The 20,392-nt window shown below is 35.7% G+C and overlaps 1 protein-coding gene across 8 annotated transcripts in view; it reads left to right on the top strand.

Annotated features, from left to right (window-relative positions):
- LRRC7 (leucine rich repeat containing 7) overlaps positions 1-20,392 on the top strand; it is a 570,280-nt gene that overhangs the window by 460,456 nt on the left and 89,432 nt on the right. For 6 of the 8 annotated variants that reach the window (XM_007978322.3, XM_007978330.3, XM_007978321.3 and 3 more), the window contains 5 exons: positions 3,333-3,533; positions 11,579-11,690; positions 11,902-12,082; positions 13,204-14,884; positions 19,051-19,191. In XM_007978322.3, the coding sequence (XP_007976513.1) occupies positions 3,333-3,533; positions 11,579-11,690; positions 11,902-12,082; positions 13,204-14,884; positions 19,051-19,191 (2,316 nt within the window). The remainder of the gene's footprint in view (positions 1-3,332; positions 3,534-11,578; positions 11,691-11,901; positions 12,083-13,203; positions 14,885-19,050; positions 19,192-20,392) is intronic. The other 2 variants (XM_007978324.3, XM_007978325.3) reach the window with 2 other exon arrangements.

Raw genomic sequence — 20,392 nt, 5'->3', positions numbered from 1 at the left:
ATCTGCTTGCGTAGAGCTTCCAAACATAATACAATGATAAAATATAGTTTTATCTTTAAAAATTATAAAATATTGTGTTACTTAGCTTTATTTAAAAAATAGAAATTATTTTGCCATTTAACTCAGAGAAATTCACATTTTAAACTTACAGTATTTCTTCCACAATATTGTACAAATATGTGCTGCACCCATACTCTGAGCTAGCATAAGCATTGGAGTCAAAAGACCTAAGTTTGCATATTGCATCTACTAGCTATGTAATCTTAGGCAAGTTACTTACATGGTCTGAGCTACACTTTTTTTCTGTAAAGTGGCAACAGCTGCTGCAATGGGTTGTGAAACTTAAGTGAGATTTTATATCATGATTAATTATATAATTTTTAATAATTAATCATTTATTATTTAGTGTATAAATATTAATTTATATTTAAACCTGTAGAATTTATAATAATGTTTATATAAATAATTAATAATAAATTAAATATCCCTATAAAACATTTATCATGGTGACTGGAACATGGGAGATACTGAATTAAATAACTGTTGCTACATATAATTGAAAAAAAGATCCAGACAGTTACAGATATTATATTTAGACATATACAGAGTAGAGTCAAAATCACCAAAAGGAATCCAGATTTTTAAAATATATTAAGTAAAATGTGACCTTAGAAATAGTATCTCATCTCTTCATAGAACTTACAGATTTTCCAAGAACTTTCACATTTTTCACATTTTAGCTCCAGATTAACTCAAATGTGTAGGAAATACATTATCATTTCCATTTTACATGAGTAGAAACAACAGAAAGATTAGTGGATGATAGCTAGTTGGGAATAAATCTATGACTTAAATTTAAATCTTCTGACTCCAAGGCCAGTTAATTCTGCTAGTAGGCTAGTAAGTGAGAAGCAAGGAGCTTACTTTTTAGGTGAAACAAATCCAAGCTTTATAAGACCTGGAACTTCCTCAATTTAAGGGGGATCCTCTTTCAGGGAAAGAATATAAAATGACTCTGTAAATAATAAGACCCCTCACAAGACTTTGGAAGAGGTGTGTAGCTTAAGCTGTATTAATGCATAGTAAATCTATTTCTAGATTTAATTGTTGTCACAAGAATAAAATATTCAAACATCTTCTGGTGATGTGACCAAAATATCACATGTACTTGCTTATAAAATAACCAGAAAATATTAGTACCATGTCAAATAGTGATCTAATTGTGTCAGATGAGACATAGCATCCAACAAAAAATACATTACATTATTCAATGAAGTATTTAATTCAATTAAGGAAGAACACTTCACATTTCTTTTGCCTTCCATTCAATTTATAAGTGTAGTTTTAGTGTTAGGGGTTTTTTAAGTTGCATAGAATTTTAATTTAATGCCCTACTTTAGCTTATTTTTTATTCACATACAGCTGGTTATTAAAAAATAAAATGTTCTTAATTGGCATGATAGTCATAGCATTCTACAACTTACATTTTTAATGTAATTTTTTTTTTTTACTTCTAACACTTTGATGTCAAGTACTTTTAAACAAGTTCAATGATATAATTTTTAAATTATACTTAATTTGTGATTAACATTTCTAATACCAATTTAAACCACAGATCTAAGAATGCATGTATCCCAATGGACTTTGTCTAGTAGTCATATCATTCCTTTCATGTTTATTTAAGAATACGTTACAAATTAAGTACCCTGAGATTTATTTATATTACAATCTAACAACTTACATTTTTTTTTCTGTCAATTCTAACTTTGTTTTGGGTTATATTTTTGTAGCTATATTTCTATATATTATCAATGTCATCCTTATTTATTTGAGAGTTTAAAGAGATTAAACTACATTTAAATAGCACTTACGTTAACAAAATTATCTGGTTTTTCATTTGTTTTCCAAATATTTACTGGAATAATAATTTTATATCTTTAATATTAAAAGGAATGTTAGAAGTCATCTAGTGAAGTCCAATTCCAGTATTTGATGAGAAAAATGAGCCACAAGGAAGACAAAATACTGAGAAGAATAACACAGTTGGTGGATTTGCTAAAACTGCAGATGGGCAAAAGTGTTTGAATTCATATTCATAATTTTCAGATCTATATCACCATCATAGTTACTTACATCCCATGAATTACATGGGTGTGTGGGGGTGGGTGCATATGTGCCCCTCACTCTTTTTTTCTCTCCCTTTTCCACTCTTCCTCTTCCTTTCACTACTTCTCTTTCGCCTTCTCTTCTCTTACCCTCTCACCCCCACACACACTTTCCACAGATACATACCTACCACAATCACATAAATCATTTCATTTTGTAAAGTTGATTCTACTCAGATGCAAAACATGATTGTTGGAACAAGCCAGGCCAAGTAAATCCTTTTTTTCCCAGTCCCTTTTAATTAGCAAATTAGCATGCACAACTTGTACTTATTCTATTTTAAATATGTTATAACAAGTACCCTGATGATGAAATATTCTGTATGGAATGTCTCATATTTTCTACCTCTAAATTTAATGCTAAGAATAGTCATTAACATGTGTTCCCAAAAGTTAGATTGATACCCTAAAATGAATTCAAGAATGGAAATAAGTAGCTGGATCGATAAAAGCCAAAATTTACACATGTCCCTAAAATATGTTAAAAAGTGGTCCCAATTTTTAATTTCTCTTCATTATAAGATATTACTCAAGAAGCATGTCACTTTCTTAGGGTAAAAAGTAAATATAAAAACTACCCTGAAGCATTTTTTTCCCTTAGGGATTAATGAGAATTAGCTAGTCTACCTTTTGATATAACATGCCAACTGTTTAACAAAGGCTAATGCATATTTGGGCAGCAGATATTGTCAACTCCCCATTTTTTAATGTGCAACTCTACTTGTAAAGCTTGTTGGGTCTCCTCCCATCACCTGCATTGATACTCAAAAGATACTCTTAATATCAACATAATTACTTATAAATATTAAAATAAGGAAGAGAACAGTGTCTAAAGTAAGAAAGCAGCTGGTATAACGTGATTAAATTTTTCAAATTACCAATCACTTAAGTGTTTTGACCTACTGCTATTTCAGCCATCTATAGGGTAGGTCTAAAGACAGAATATGATTCAAAATTAGTTTATAATCTAGAAGAATGGGAAGGGGTGGGAAGTCCCACGAGGCTAAATATGAAAACACTATGCGTCCTACTCTATAACAGTTTCTCAGCCAGCTCAACACTCACTGTATTGCATTTGATTATACTACTGAATATAAAATGGGGTAGTTTTGTGAACATGCTTGCTAAAGTTATTTTTATGTTAAATTTCTTTTTGTAAACTTCTAGGTTGAAATAAACCTAAAACGATATCCAACTCCTTACCCAGAGGATTTAAAGAATATGGTAAAATCTGTTCAAAATTTGGTGGGTAAGCCAAGCCATGGAGTGCGTGTTGAGAATTCAAATCCAACTGCTAACACGGAGCAAACTGTGAAAGAAAAATATGAACACAAGTGGCCGGTAGCCCCAAAGGAGATTACAGTGGAGGTACTTGAAGGTTATTGGTAATTGCCAGTGTGGTTTGGATTTTTTGGAATTTTAAATATGTTTTTTAACTGAATAGATCTTCCTTGATAAGTGCATTTTTCCCCTAAAATATAAATGATCTCTCTACTTTTCAAACTATGAGGGTTGCATTTAATCAATCATAGAAAAGTGATACCCTCATGGCCAAAAATCATTAACATAGCTCCAAAAGTTCCAATACACACAGAATGAATAAGTTCATCACCCAGCAAGGCCTGGCCAGTGAGTGCATTATATCGTATTAGTGACATTATTTTGGCTACCCCAAACTTTTATTGTATTAATCATTAAGAAAGACTAATCCAAGATTTTCTATTGTGCAAATCTCATAAAATTCCTAATTAGATCTAGAGCACAATTTTTAAAATGTTTTTATCTTTGGCTTACAACTTTTCTAGGAAACACTGATTAACAATAAAAGAAGGATATAACTTTGAAATTTAGATTTATGGAATCTAGTCATGTGAAGCTTAATTCCTATATTTTAGAATGAGTTAGAAATCCATCCTTATTGATTTTGTGGTCTGAAAAGAATTCAACTACACTAACGCCACCTCTACTATTTCATCACCTCTTCAGCTAATTTAGTTATCATATTTTTATCTTCATTAGAAACATAATTGATCTAAGTACATCTGTAAGTTCGCATAACTACTTCTCCAAAATCTAGACTGGCAAAACTCTTTTACAAATCTGCATTTCAGAGCATCATTTTGTTGCATTTATTAAACACCAACTGCGTATGTAACACTGTGCCAAACACTGTGAGAGAGAAAAAAGGAATATAAAATGTGTCTGTAATCCCCCAATAATTTAAAGCCGACTCAGATACACTTAAGACACATGAAACAATTAAAGAGCATATTATTTAAAATATGATCCCATGGTTAGTTGAGTGATGGCGAATATAATGCTCTAAGTTTAGTTTAGACTGTGTATTAAAGGTAGGGTGATTCTGTTAGAGAGGAAAAGGGAGGAGGGCATTCCAAGCAAAGGGAAGAGCTTGAGCAAAAATAAGCATGGTGTGCATATCTGCCAGCAGAGGTACCAGCCTACCCTAGAGGAGGGGAATACACCTAGATTTCTTTTTTTTTTTTTTTTTTTTTTTTTTTTGAGACGGAGTCTCGCTCTGTCGCCCAGGCTGGAGTGCAGTGGCCAGATCTCAGCTCACTGCAAGCTCCGCCTCCCGGGTTCACGCCATTCTCCTGCCTCAGCCTCCCAAGTAGCTGGGACTACAGGCGCCCGCCACCTCGCCCGGCTAGTTTTTTGTATTTTTTAGTAGAGACGAGGTTTCACCGGGTTAGCCAGGATGGTCTCGATCTCCTGACCTTGTGATCCGCCCGTCTCGGCCTCCCAAAGTGCTGGGATTACAGGCTTGAGCCACTGCGCCCGGCTACACCTAGATTTCTAAGGGAAAAAAATATTAACATTCATTTTCATTGTTTTTGCTTATAAAATCAGTATCACTATACTTTTTCCTTTCTAAAATATTATGCACGTATTATAGTAAAGCAACAGACTGTTCTTTTATCTCAAAGATATTGCTGCAATATAAAGGGGAAGGAAACCAACATTTAGCAGATACACATTAAATACATACATATACATTTTATATTTAAATATCCTGTAATCACAGTTTGACATCAAAATAACTGGTGGTCATGAAAATCTATAAACTGGATAATTTTACTATAAAATAAGAGTCTAAAATGTCTTCATGCAGGGATGGGATAGATGAGGCTTTGGTCATGAATTTAATAATAAATCTTAAAACTGTCCCAGAATCAGGTCAAGCATAACCAATCTAAAATTAGATTTAATGTTTCCTTTGTAAACTTGCTTTTGCTTTCGTGTTCCTGATCTTCATCTCACTGGCACCATTATCTTCCATTTCACTCAAGCTAGAAATTTGAGAGATGTCCTTATTTCTTCATCCTTCTTTCTCTCCACTTCCTGTGTCTTCCAAATAATTACCAAAGCCTGTGCATTCTCACCTAAGTGTATCATTTCTACCTCTTCAGGCCCTCAATTCTGTCCTGCATTACTATAAAAAATATCTGTTTTTTTGGCTTCCCTTGTCCCTAGCCTCCTCATTGCCTTGTCAATGGTCTTCCTAAAACAGAATTCTAATCATTTCTTTGCCCTCCTTAAAAACACTACAGTGACTCCTTATTGCTCAGGCTAAGATTAAAGCTCAACTTTCGGCTTTAAATTTGTCTGTGTGATTTGCACTACCCCTTTCTTAGCTTTCTTCTGCTAGTCTTTTCCTCTTGAACAGAAATTTCACGGCAATTTCAATACTTTATCTAAAATTGAGATTCTAGATCTTCTCTCTCTAACTTTTAACCATCCTAGAGCAAGGAGGAACTGTTGCTTTCTGTATTATCCTCCTGTCTCAAAATAACTGCAGCCAAAGTAAAGGTTCACACTCTATTTTTCAATGTCCAGATTTAATAAATGCAGATAATCAAGCATTTAGCTGATCAGTGCATACTAAATGTTTATGTTTTGCACTTGTATGCCATTTTTGGGGTCATTGTTATTAGTTCACACTGCCAAGGATATGGAAGAGGGTATTATACACTGCATGATATATTTATTCATGTGATTAAATATAGAAAACCCCCCAGAAAAGAATAAAGGTAGGCAGGACCAGAAGTGGAAAACAGAAAAATTAAATAAGGTAGAAAGATTACAAATGCAACTAAGGGGAAAAAGGAAAGGTAAATATTTATTGCTCACTGTCATTTTGCCAACTATATGCCAATAGTTTTAACATACATTATGCCAGACAAAGAACAGGGCTGGCAGAGCCGTAAGAAGAAGGAGGACAGGGAGATTTTCCTTTATAATGCCTTATACAGTTTGCATTTGCCTTTTCCCCAGATCTCTTTATATGGCTAGCACTTCCTCATCCTTCAAGTTTCAGCTTAAAGGTCACCTCAGCAGGAAGGCCTTCCCTGGTCACCCTGATCAGTTAGACCCTCTGATATTCTCTGTCACGTCACATTATCACATTAAATATGACGAACAGTTATGATTACTTTGTTTATTGACTTCAGACTGTGAGTTTCATGAAGGCAGGGATGCTTTCTTTCTTGCCCGTCCTTTTATTGCCTGAGTCTAGCAAAGTGCCTAGGATAGAGTAGGAGCAAATAAATATTTGTTGAATAAATGAATGATTGATATAGTCTAGTATAATGACTCTGGTAACATGTCTGTCTCTCCATTCAATTAGATATTCATTGAAATCAAGGAGAAGTTCTGAGTTTTTTTTGAATTAATAGTTTAATTAATTGATACCTATCCACACTTCATCACCTGTGTGTTCAATACACTCTTGGTATATAAATGCCCACAGTGTCTCACTGATGTTATGGTGATCCTAGACAAAAATAAATACCTAGGAGTTTCATTTAAGTTGTTATTCCCAAACAGCTTAGTAAATATTTATGCCCTACTTTGTGGTCATTTGAAAAAATCAATGCAATTAAATTGAAAGAGAAAATTTTAACCTTATTCTTACTAAATCAAAGCCAAAATATTAATGGCATACATGCACCTGTTAAACACCACCTATCTTCTCACAGCTAGGAATCATAGTAGGCACCACAATCTTAATTTCTGTTTCTCATTGATTTTCAAATGCCACTTGGTTTTTGATCACAGCAACCACCAAAAACCCAGCCTCACAAGGATTTTGGTTTTTTGTTTTTTATTTTTTTGAGATGGAGTCTCGCTCTGTTGCCAGGCTGGAGTGCAGTGGTGCCATCTCAGCTCACTGCAACCTCCAGCTTCCTGGTTCTAACGATTCTCCTGCCTCAGCCTCCTGAGTAGCTGGGATTACAGGCACGTGCCAGCACAGCCAGCTAATTTTTGTATTTTTAGTAGAGACAGGGTTTCACCATGTTGGCCAGGATGATCTCGATCTCCTGACATCATAATCCACCCACCTTGGCCTCCCAAAGTGCAAGTGCTGGGATTAGAGGCATAAGCCAGCATGCCTGACCAAGGATTTTCATCAAAAAGAATGTACAATCTAATGTTGTAACTGAGAGGTATCTCAAGCTAGCCATTTGCACAGTGTCTGTCTAATGTCAAGTATTGCTTTGTTTCCCTCAAACATTTAATATAACTCACAGTGTCCCTGTTAATTGTAGCAACACCCATGGGTGCCTCAGAGTACGGTTTAAGAATCAAGGGGCAGGGCTTTTAAATCTAGCACACATGAATTGAAATCTTGGCTCCACCTTGTGATCTTAACAAGTCCCTAAAACCTTTTCGATCCTTGGTTTCTTTATCTTAAAAAAAACACAAAACAGAAAATATAACAGCTATTTGTATACAGCTCCAAAGCACAGTTATTGACACAGAAGAAGCCTTCAGTAAATCATTCTCTCTTCTTTCTCAAGAGAATTATATGCCAATTCCTTCCTCATCCTCCTTTAATCCTTCTGCAAGTAACTACCAAGATACCTGTTCACCATCCAAAAATGTTCTCCATTTTTCTCTTTGTTAGGAGACTCAGCCCAATTTTTTTTCTATAGAGGAACATCTTTCTTCCAGTAACAGGGAATTGTCAATTACCCTCAAAATTTTCCTTAAATTACTTTTATTCATGCTAGGCCTAGACTCTCAAAAGCTCAGAAGTAAGCTTGCTTTCTTTCCTTTGACTTCTTCCTGAGGCTTCTTTTCTTTATGGCAGTAGCAGCCAAGATGTAGTTTGAACAGTGGAAGGGCAATTGTGTGAAAAAGGACATTTTACCTTTTCTTTCTCTCCCACTTCTGTCTCCTCACCAGAAAGAAAATATGGTTCAATCTACTTGCAATGGAATCCCCACTAAATTCTATTTTCTACCCAAAACTTCCTCTGTCATTGCCCATGGAAGCAGTCCCCAAAACTTTGCCCACTTTTCCAAAAGGAACTCTATTCCTCTAACCTCTATAAAAGAATTTATAGAAACAAAATTAGTGATTTGTTTCGTTTGTTGGATAGTTAACTTTACTTTGTGAAACCCATGTGAGAAATGAGCTGTTCTTAGGATAGACAATACTGCATACACAGTATCACATAGATCTTTGAGTAGCACAGATCCCAGTTCAAATCCTGGCTCTACCACTTATTAGGTTTGTGACTTAGAATTACGATTTTACTTCACTGAGCCTTCGTTTCCTTATCTGCAGAACAAAAAAAAAAAAAGATGATAATAAATAATTTGAATGCCACATAATGATAAAAAAATAAGGTTGTCTTTTAAATAATTAACAAGGATAATAGAGAGTGTTTAGCATAGTAGCACCACAGCAGATGTAATTAGTGCCATGTAATTTATGGCCATTATCATCATTGTCATCATCATCATCATCACTTTGTTCATAAGGGTAAGAGAATCTACTTGGATCACTGCAAATTCATCATTCTTGTTTCAATAATGTCCTTCTAAGAAGAAACACAAGTTCATAATTAGCTGATAATCATCCTCTCTTCCTGGTAATTAAGGCTGTTTTTGATTCCCAATAGAAATTCTTGAACAGGATCAGAAGCTTGAACCTGAGTCAAGCCAGAGCTACCATGCAGAGCTCCAGTCATAATTTTGGTATACAAGTTTGAAAGTCTAATCAATACAAACAAGATGACCTGAGTACTGAATGTGTAGAACATAAGGGGAAAAAAAGCAAAACCCATAGTTATTTTAACATTCTGTACTTGGACAACTATTTGGTTTGCTTTTTTGTGTTTCTATTCTATTTTTGTTTTTCTTTTGAATAAAATGAAATTCCCATTCTTGTAATTAGGTATCATAGGAATATTTTTAGATTATCATTTCAACGAATAACTTACCTTTAGATTCATAGATTGTTAGTACTAGACAGGAATTGGCACTAATTCCTGTTACTGATTACCTTTATTTTAATGATGATAATGCCCAGAGAAGTACACTGACTTGCCCAATGTGACTAACAAAATACAAAAATAGAAATAGGATGAAAATATGACACCTTGTAACAAATTTTTTGGCAAGTCAGCATATTTTATGCCTTTCATGGTACTCTTTCTCAAACTCATATCTTCTTATAAATTTCTCCAAAGGTATATAAAGACTTTTATCCTCCATTCTGTCACCTTGAAACTTTGTCATACATTTCTTATGCTAAATCTTTGAACTAACTTTCAAAATCAATCAAAATGAAGAATATGTACCCTCTGAAATAATTTTTAAAATCAATCAAAATAAAGAAAATATGGCCTCTATAAAAGAATTTATAAAAAACAAAGTCAGTGATCAATTTCTTTTGTTGGATAGTTATCTTTGTTCTGTGAAGCCCATGTGAAAAATGAACTTTTCTTAGGATAGGCAATATGGCATACACAGTATCACATAAAACACTTTTGAGTAGCAAATATAGCCTCTTCAACTACTGAATTTTCCATTCTACTCCTTTTCCTGTTCCTCTTTGCAATTTGATACCTCATTTTAAGTTCCTTGTGTGCTCACAGCTGAGCTCACCAGGAGGCAGCACAAGGTAAGGAAAGATCACTGGAATGGAGCCCAAGAGAATCCTGCTGGAGTGCTGGATCTGTGTGCCCTAGGCCTAAGCCGAGCCTCAGAACCCGCCTCAAGAAAACAAAAGTGTTGGACTAAATGATCTTGCCATTTTCTTTTATTGAAATATTCTATTTAAAAAATTAAAAAGTATCAGATATAACCAGGTTTTTCAGGCAAATATTTCCATACAAACCTAACCCAAAAGAATCCCAAAAGATAGAACTTAAACCAAAAGTTAAAGAAATGGACGTGCTTCTCTGCAATAACCAAAGACCTGAGCATGTCTCACTATGGGGGCCCTTGGCAATATATAAAATTTATAGTAAGAGTTTCTGCCTGTTCATTATACCAACCAATTAGTTTTAAGACAGGACTTTTTAAATTTACAATATTTTTGTCCTCATATTTTTTTCTCTGATTTAACAAAATATTTCTAAGTATTTTACATTAGTGCTCCAAACTCACAAGATACTAATGAATTAAAAAGCTGAAAAATTCTTATTTGAATTAAAATTAATCTTAAGGGAAAAGAAGACATAACAATAGCTGCTATGCATAAATATATCTCACTACTTATGGGCATAGATAAGGCGTTTTTATATCTAGAAGAAAGTGAGAATTTGGTATTTTACCTTCCCCTAATGCTCTCCACACTCCCTGGTTAGCTGAGAACAGTAATTTGAATTGTGGAAGTTTAAAATTCTTGGGTTTTCTACATGTTTATTTGTCATTATGAAGTTATAGTCGTGTATCGATATTGCTCGTTACACTCAAAGAAGGGGTATAGAATGAAGATTTAGCATGCTAGATTAGGTGTGAGAAAACCAGGAACCTTTGGAAGAAGACATGATAGAACTTGAGAAATTGAGGAGATGATCACTTGGGATACAGTAGAAAGTGAGGAGGAAAGTGGTGGGAAGAGCAGGATTTGTAGGACCCGACAGTGAATTAATGTGGCTAGGGATGCACACACACACAAAATCTTAATTAGTCAGTGACATACTTTCCTCTTAAAACTCTTAGAGAGTTCACCACTTAGAACAATTACATGCATATATGTCATATTTGTGTGAATCATACTGCTCATTAATGGCTTATCATAATTCAGTCTGGTGTTCTAGTGAGTTATATCTCATCTCTCCAACTAGATTATAAACTCCCAGAGGGTACCAGCGACATTTTGTCTTTCTTTGGAACCTCCACAGTTCATTGCACAGTGCCAGGCATATAAACAACATGCAAAAAAAAAAGGATGAATAAATGGACTCACTTACGTTAGAAAAAAAAAAATTTAATGCTTAACTCAGAGATACATATGGTTTATTTCTCCCAGTGCCCCACAGTGAACTGAATTCTAGAGTCACATTTTTGAATCTGAGCCAAATAAACATACTGCCACTTCGGTTAACCATTGTTTAAATGTTTACTTTCCTTGTCCTGTATTATTATATCTCTCAGGATTCTTTTGTTCATCCAGCTAATGAAATGAGGATTGGGGAACTTCACCCTTCATTAGCTGAGACCCCTCTGTACCCACCCAAACTTGTTCTGCTAGGGAAGGACAAAAAAGGTAACATTGTGAACCCAATGTGGAAAATATGCTACAAATGCATGTGCATGATGAATCACCAGTTGTAAATTATGATACACCATAGTCTATACAAATGTTTTACAAATATGCATTTCTAACCTTAATCGGTATGGTTTCCATTTTTCATACTTGCTTTTCCGTGTAATTGTCAGTGTCATAGCATTATAACATTTTCCCCTTTAAATTTCAGAATCAACTGATGAGTCTGAAGTTGACAAAACTCACTGTCTGAATAACAGTGTTTCCTCAGGCACTTACTCAGACTACTCGCCTTCCCAGGCTTCCTCAGGATCCTCTAATACCCGGGTTAAAGTGGGGTCCTTGCAGACAACAGCTAAAGATGCAGTACATAATTCTTTGTGGGGTAACAGGTGTGTTTAGAATTCCCTCCTTTTGTTCCCAAACGTTTATTTTCAGCAACTTTTTAAAAAATGGAATCTTCTTAATTTTGGAATTGTATTCAGCACACAAGTGGCACAGAAGACAGAAGGGGCAGGTAAGCAAATGTTGTTCGCCTGGGACTGCCAAGAACAGATGAATCCATCTTACAGGGAGAGGCCATTGGTTAAGGAAGACATGGTAGGAGTTAACAGGATGAGATGGTAGAACAAAAAATTTTAAAAATAAAAAAAAAATGTTAGCCCACTGATACTTATTGATGAGACATGGATGTTTTACCATACAAAATGGCATAATGAATTAAAATAAAATGCCAGTAAAACACTTATGTGTTTGGTCGAGAGTAAGTGTTCAATAAATTTTCATTGTTATCATCATCATCATAATTTTATCACCACCTGGAAAAGTTAGGATGTATTTTAAAGTACTTAATCTTTCCAAAATGCCTCCTCCTCTATATTACTCTAACTTTACAGATGAAAAAACAAAAACCACACACAGAGCACAATAAAGTGACTCAATAAGGCAGTGTTTTCCAGTTCTAATTCCATTTTGTAACTTGTTGCTATGTTTTATACTACAAATAGCAAATTAAAATTGTTATATGATATAGGTAGTCAATAACTTTTACTCATATTTTACTGATAATATTGCCACTATTGGCAATGTCTTCTTTAGTAATTCATGAGTAACTTTTCCTATTCATTGATGCTCATAATAAAAATCTTAACTCTTTCAGTCTGTAAATTCATTATCTGCATTATTTCAGTATCTGCTAGAAATAACAGGGTCAATGATATAAACATGTCAGGGATCTAAAGTCATAATATAATTTACATTCTACAAAAACATACCTGAACATGCTCTCTATATAGTAGCATTTAGTGTCTTCAAAACCTGACCTTCAAATAAAAGTTATCCGAAGACAATTTAGATTCATTACATACACCAAGCATTTGTAAGAAAGGTACTCTCAGCCAATAGTTTGAACTGTACTAAATCAGAATCTCCAGGAATGGATATCAGGAATCATGATTCTAATTAGACCCAACTCTTCACCCTTTTCAATTTCTTCTTCCCATTGTGTTCACAGGATTGCACCGTCTTTCCCACAGCCTCTTGATGCAAAGCCATTACTCAGCCAGCGGGAGGCTGTTCCCCAAGGCAGTATACCACAGCGTCCTGACCGGCTGCCCATGAGTGATACTTTCACTGACAACTGGACTGATGGCTCACATTATGACAACACAGGGTTTGTTGCTGAGGAAACTGCAGCTGAGAATGCCAACAGTAATCCTCTCTTAAGTTCGAAATCTAGAAGCACATCTTCGCATGGACGCAGGCCTTTGATCAGGCAAGACAGGATTGTTGGTGTTCCCCTGGAACTTGAGCAGTCTACACACAGACACACACCAGAAACAGAAGTGCCTCCTTCCAATCCTTGGCAGAATTGGACCAGAACCCCTAGTCCATTTGAAGACAGGACCGCTTTTCCTTCCAAATTAGAGACAACCCCTACTACCAGCCCATTGCCTGAAAGGAAAGAACATATAAAGGAATCTACTGAAATACCTAGTCCTTTTTCTCCAGGCGTACCGTGGGAGTATCATGATTCCAATCCCAACAGGAGCCTTAGTAATGTCTTTTCTCAAATCCACTGCCGCCCAGAATCTTCTAAAGGTGTTATTTCAATTAGCAAAAGCACAGAGAGGCTTTCCCCTCTAATGAAAGATATCAAGTCTAATAAATTCAAAAAGTCACAGAGTATCGATGAGATTGACATTGGTACATATAAGGTATATAATATACCATTAGAAAACTATGCTTCTGGGAGTGATCACTTAGGAAGCCACGAACGACCAGATAAGATGCTGGGACCAGAGCATGGTATGTCCAGTATGTCTCGAAGCCAGTCAGTCCCGATGCTGGATGACGAGATGCTCACCTACGGAAGTAGTAAAGGGCCACAACAACAAAAAGCTTCTATGACAAAAAAAGTCTATCAGTTTGACCAAAGCTTCAATCCTCAAGGATCAGTGGAAGTGAAAGCCGAAAAGAGGATACCACCCCCTTTTCAACACAATCCCGAGTACATGCAACAGGCCAGCAAAAACATCGCCAAGGATTTGATTAGTCCTAGAGCTTACAGAGGATACCCACCAATGGAGCAAATGTTTTCATTTTCTCAGCCATCTGTGAATGAGGATGCTGTGGTGAATGCCCAGTTCGCAAGTCAAGGGGCCAGGGCAGGCTTCCTGAGAAGGGCCGACTCCCTGGTGAGCGCCACAGAAATGGCCATGTTTAGAAGGGTCAATGAGCCTCATGAGCTGCCCCCAACTGATAGGTATGGCAGACCTCCATATAGGGGAGGGCTGGATCGCCAAAGCAGCGTTACAGTGACTGAGTCCCAGTTCCTGAAAAGGAATGGCAGGTATGAAGATGAACACCCTTCATATCAAGAAGTGAAAGCTCAGGCGGGAAGTTTTCCGGTTAAAAACCTTACCCAAAGGAGGCCATTGTCTGCGAGAAGCTACAGTACAGAGAGTTATGGTGCCTCCCAAACCAGGCCAGTTTCAGCTAGGCCTACTATGGCAGCTCTTTTGGAAAAAATACCATCTGACTATAACTTGGGTAACTATGGTGACAAGCCATCAGATAACAGTGATTTAAAGACGAGGCCTACTCCTGTGAAGGGAGAGGAGAGCTGTGGTAAAATGCCTGCAGACTGGAGACAACAGCTGCTTAGACATATAGAAGCTAGACGGTTAGACAGGGTATGTCTGGCATTTCTCTGTAAGAATATCCCTCCTGCCTTTAGTGTTACTTTTTTGGCATTTCTAAGCACATGTAGTGAAGCATGAACTACGTGAATGAATTAGATGATCAGTATTTTATTTATCTTTATATTGTGGGGGAAATGGATCATAATAGTTTTTCATGGTTGTGGCTAAATGCTCTCTGAGAGTTCATAACCTGCAGGTGAATTATTCATCAAATCTAACCCAAATGTTGTTAGTAAGAAAGAATTTGACTCCATTAGAGGGGATGGTGCTTCAACTGCGTTCTAGTCATTAAGGCAAAATGCCTCTCCTAGGACACAGAACTGTTCTCTAGTGACCTAAAGAGTATGATTTTTATTGAACCTATAAAAAGTGAATATTTCCCCCATTTCTGAATGGACTCACTTATATTAAAGTCAGGTGTAATTTGTTTGTGAAATTTGCACATAGTTAGTGCTATGGGACTACTAGTTATTATTTCTAATGAGCAATAATTTTCCCAGCAAGAAACAGAAAAATAAGCAGGGATTAAATACCCTCCTACACATTATTTTATTTAATAAAAATCCTGCCATTTAGAATGTTGGTTTTTATATAGAAAGAAATGTTTAAACTCAAATTTTACTACAGACAACAAAAATAGATGATGTCTTTATGAAGACAACAAACGTACAAATTAGTATGTATATTGCAGCAAAAAAGAAAATTCTAGTTCAGTTAAAAATTGGGTCACAATAGGTGAGGCATGGTGGTTCACGCCTGTAATCCCAGTACTTTGGGAGGCCGAGGCAGGCGGATCACGAGGTCAGGAGTTCAAGACCAGCCTGACCAAACATGGTGAAACCCCATCTCTACTTAAAATACAAAAAAAGAAAAACTGGCCAGGCGTGGTGGTGCACGCCTGTAATCCCAGCTACTTGGGAGGCTGAGACAGGAGAATTGCTTGAACCCAGGAGGTGGAGGTCGCAGTGAGCCAAGATCACGCCACTGCCCTCCAGCCTGAGCGACAGTGTGAGACTCTATCTTGGAAAAAAAAAAAAAAAAAAATGAGTCCACATATATAGGGATCAGGGACAGTAGAAAGAAAAAAAAATCATATGATGCCTAGAATTACATTTTGTTGCCTGTTCAAATCTCTCTAAGAGAAACCTGGTACTCATTTTCTAGAACTATATTCAATTGACCATCATCATTCAGTGTACTTTGTGGCTGTTAGTGTAGAGGGCTTGACGTGCTCTGCATTGACATTAGAATCTTAAAGATCCTTTTTGTGAAAATGGGGCTTTTTGTTCTCATTTTCTAGGGTTGAATGCTCAGTGCAAATTGGGGATCTGGGTAATAATATACTATTGCATTGTCTCACTCAATAGTTTTATTATTTTATTTGGTGTCCTGCTAAAAGCACAGGTCACTGCATTTATTATGTATTTCTTTAATACTGAATTTTATGCTTACAGGTTTACTCTTTTCAAATAATTATATTGCTTGTAGGTCGTGTCTACATGACAAGAAAACAATTTTTTTTAGGGAAAGAGTGAACTAATAAATGTGGGTGTGGGTGTTAGTTTCTCAATGTGGAAATTGGTTCTGCCTTGCAAAATATTTCATCAGAATGTCTGTTTCAAATAGGTTTGCTCAGTCCCATTGAAGGGAGCCTCATCAAAGCCTCATGACTGGCTGTCAGTGGGAGACACCTGGTCGGTTGTCACCATGCCTTACCTCAAGTATACCCTCCATGTAGACAGATAACTTGGAGGGCGAAAATATTTGGGGCCAAAAAATACAGTACAGTTTGGGAACTCTGGCCTCGTGTAGACACGACCATACGTAACAGGGTAAGATGAACTAGTCAAGAAAGGTTGTAAGAAGCTTTTTGGAGCATATGTACAATGACTAGTAATTTGAGGCAACAGAGGAATGAGTGGAAACAACTAATGAAAAGGAAAAGATAAAATTCTAAGCATTTGGTTCCATCACTTAGTTACTGGTGTCCCAGATCAATGGTTCCTCTCCTTTGACCCCAGCTACTGAAAAGTAGGTGACTCCTCTAGATGAAGCAAGAATTTTAAGCAGGAATATAGGGTTAGGGGAGAGAGATTTGAATCAGCAAATGTTTGAAGGTCCCTTCCTATCCCAGATAACAAAAAGCAAACTCATGTATTTTTCATTGCTATGACACTTCCCTTCTTAATTGATCTTCATATAACCTCTGTTTGTGTACAGTTCCCTAGGTGTCTTTCATTTTTCAAAGCAATTTCAATGTACATTCAATAGCTTCTCATTTAATTCCAAGAAATTAAATTACCTTAGAGTATTGCTTGGGGTCATCAGATCCTAGAAGCTCTTTCTTTTGTTTTCTCCAAGTCGCATTTCTTTCTTTCAGCTGAGTTACTGAGCTATTCAGGCTATATCTTTCATAAAACTTCCCAGCTACTCAACAAGGTGAATTCGGGGTACTGAAGCACAGACTTATTATGTGAAACCAGTTTCGACATAGCTGTGCTACTTAACATTCTGTCCAAAGGCAGACTGCACCAGAGAAATAATGTGCTTCTTTCCCTGTGAAATTTAATTGAGTCATTTGAACCCTGAAAATCAAATAGTTACACAAGAAATTATGAGATTTCTGTCCATTCCACATAAAAGACAATTGCCTAGAGACTTGGACGTTGGATAAGCTTAACAGTTCAACATAATGTTGGTGAAAGATCTAAGTGTTGACCTTGAAGAGGCAGCTCCAAGAACTACCCTAGATAAAAGATGCTTGTTTCCTCTTTTAGTTTAACCACAAGGCCCGTGCTTTCACTGCAGAGCCACACTATGACAGGGAATTTAAAACACGAACCCATATGTCTGAGACTGCTTCTGTCCTACAGAAGCTGAGAGAGCACTAGACTAGAAGAATTTTAAACCTTAGGGAATTTTCCAAGTGCTAGATTGAGATGTTTAGTGTCTTTTTCAGTTTTGGCATGGTGACAATGGAAAATCTCTATATGAAATAATAATGGATCCATAACAAATATGATTGGTAGACAAGCACACCATCAGGAGCATAATAATCTTTCAGCTTCAGTCAATGAAACTTTGATGCTAAAACTCATTACTTTGTTAATATTGCCCTCAGAATAGAATAGCTGCCTGCTGTTAATGTTCAGTAATATTTGGCTTAGAAAAAGTGTACTAAGTTAACTTTTTTTTCCAAAATGAGAAATTTTTTTTCCAAAATGAGAAAATTACTTAAAGGGGCCAAATGCTGTCAATGATTACATTTCCATTGTAGACTGAAGAAGGAGATTGTACAGGTGGAAACAATTTGATGAGAGGGTATCTAAAATTTTACATTTAAATTTTAAATAAAGTTTTACAGGAAAAAAATTATCTATCAGTCACTTAAATGCAAATGCCACCAGAGTGTTCTGTAGGTATTTGGATATATTAGATAATTTGCATTAATAAATCAATAAATTATAATTGCTTTAATATTACTATGAAATTTCTTTAGTTTAAAATATAATTTTTAAGAAACAAAAAATAGAATATTTGGATCCACATAAAATGTATTTGATTGATTTAACTGAATTAATAAGTAAGTTCAATCAAGCCTATGGTCAGCTCAAATGACATTTTACCAGCTGTTTTTTCTGAGTTGCTGTAATTATGCCTACAGACTGAGCAATAAAGGAGACTGATTTTGGCTTTAACATTGCAATGCATTAGCTTAAGACAGAATTAGAAACTAATATTTGTCTTTCACAAGTGATGATCTCACAATGTGAAAGAGAACAAAGATCTGCAGCTGGTAAAATTTAAGATCTCACTGTTTAAATGGCTAGATTACCACAGATGAATAATACTTGTCCAAAGTCACTACTATCACGATGTATAAGAGACAGAATTTATGACGTTGAGTTAGCAGCAGATGTAAAACAGAATGTATCTTCTTTGCTTTTTGTCTTTTCTGTAGTTTTGGATGGTACTCATTATGTGCATAACTAACACTGTTTACTGTATGCTTCTGTCTGATCAAGTGCATGTTTTTTTAAAAAGTTACCGTTTGCCTGCCTAAAGTTAAATGTTATAAATTTAAACCTGTTCATGTAATTTATCAGTTTGTTGAGCATGTGTTCACACCCTGTCACATGATTATTTCCTCTACTCAGAATGCTGCTTACAAACACAATACAGTTAACCTTGGCATGCTGCCCTATGGAGGTATTTCAGCAATGCATGCAGGCAGAAGCATGACTTTAAACTTGCAGACTAAGTCTAAATTTGATCATCAAGAACTACCTCTTCAGAAAGTAAGTATGGACTGCCCTACATGTGTCAGCATACCAAAGCCAATTAATGTTGTTTGTTCACTTAATGTGTTTAGGCTGTACATACAACCCTGCTTACTATAGGCTCCTATGAGTCCAAAAAGCACAAGGGCAAATAATGTAGAGCCTGAACTCTTAGCTGCTAAATGAATATTTGTAGCTGGACTGATTATCAGGTTCCTGCTTTTTGGATTGAGCTTTGCTTTTTGGATTGAGCAGGTACATGGCTTTTTGTGTTGCTTCAAGGTTCATTTTTCTTATTATTCATTTCCTTTTTTCCTCCTTTGTTTTTCTTTATTTTGTGTTTATATATATATATATGTTTTTTACTTTTTTGGAGATAGTCCTATCGTCTCCTGGTGATGCATTCTGAGAACAGAGCTCAAAATTATTATTGGATTTCAATTGATTCTTTTGGAAAAGACATAGAATCCTAAATTAGGAGGAGAATTAAGTAGCTGGTACTTGTAAGTGCTTCTTCAGCCCATTTTTTTGCAGGAAATATAACCCAAAAGAAAAATATGAGAAACAAGTTTGTGGCTTAGGAAACTAGGTTAGTGGAAAAGTAGCAAGTTTGCATGGTATTAGATGAAAATGTAGGAACACTGAAAGGGAATATACTGAAAGAGGAAACATTTCCATGTTAAAGGAACATTTCTGTTTGTTTAATTCAGCCAAAACTGAGAATGCACATTTTACTTGTAGATCAATTAATGCCTTCTGTCTTAGTTACATTTTAGTGGAAACCAATGAGTCATTTTCACAGTATGTCATTATGCCTATATATTTATATAGTCATTAGCTTAGTAAGTTTTTATGAAAAAAAAATACAAAGTAGGGATAACAGAGTGACAGTAACTTCTAAACACTTCTCTCTTAATAAAATGAGTGAACATTATGACTCACCCCATCAAAATGAGGGTCATAAGACCTCAAATTCCTGTTTTATTGTTAATCTAGTTTTTTAATAACATTCCCAAACTGTGGATAGTTTGGTTCATACTGTGAGTAGAATAACAAAATCAAGAAGACATTTATAGCCACAGCTTTTTTATCACTCACCATAACTTTAAAAAAAAAAAAAAAAAAAAAAAAAAAAGCCACTAAATTGAAAACTTTTGAATGCTGTTTTTGCTGTGCCTGGTCTATACTGCAGGACCAGTGGAGTGCTGGTAACAAATCA

Source organism: Chlorocebus sabaeus, chromosome 20 (genome assembly GCF_047675955.1).
Source record: "Chlorocebus sabaeus isolate Y175 chromosome 20, mChlSab1.0.hap1, whole genome shotgun sequence".
Taxonomy (NCBI): domain Eukaryota; kingdom Metazoa; phylum Chordata; class Mammalia; order Primates; family Cercopithecidae; genus Chlorocebus; species Chlorocebus sabaeus.
This window is presented reverse-complemented; position numbering and strand designations above follow the sequence as displayed.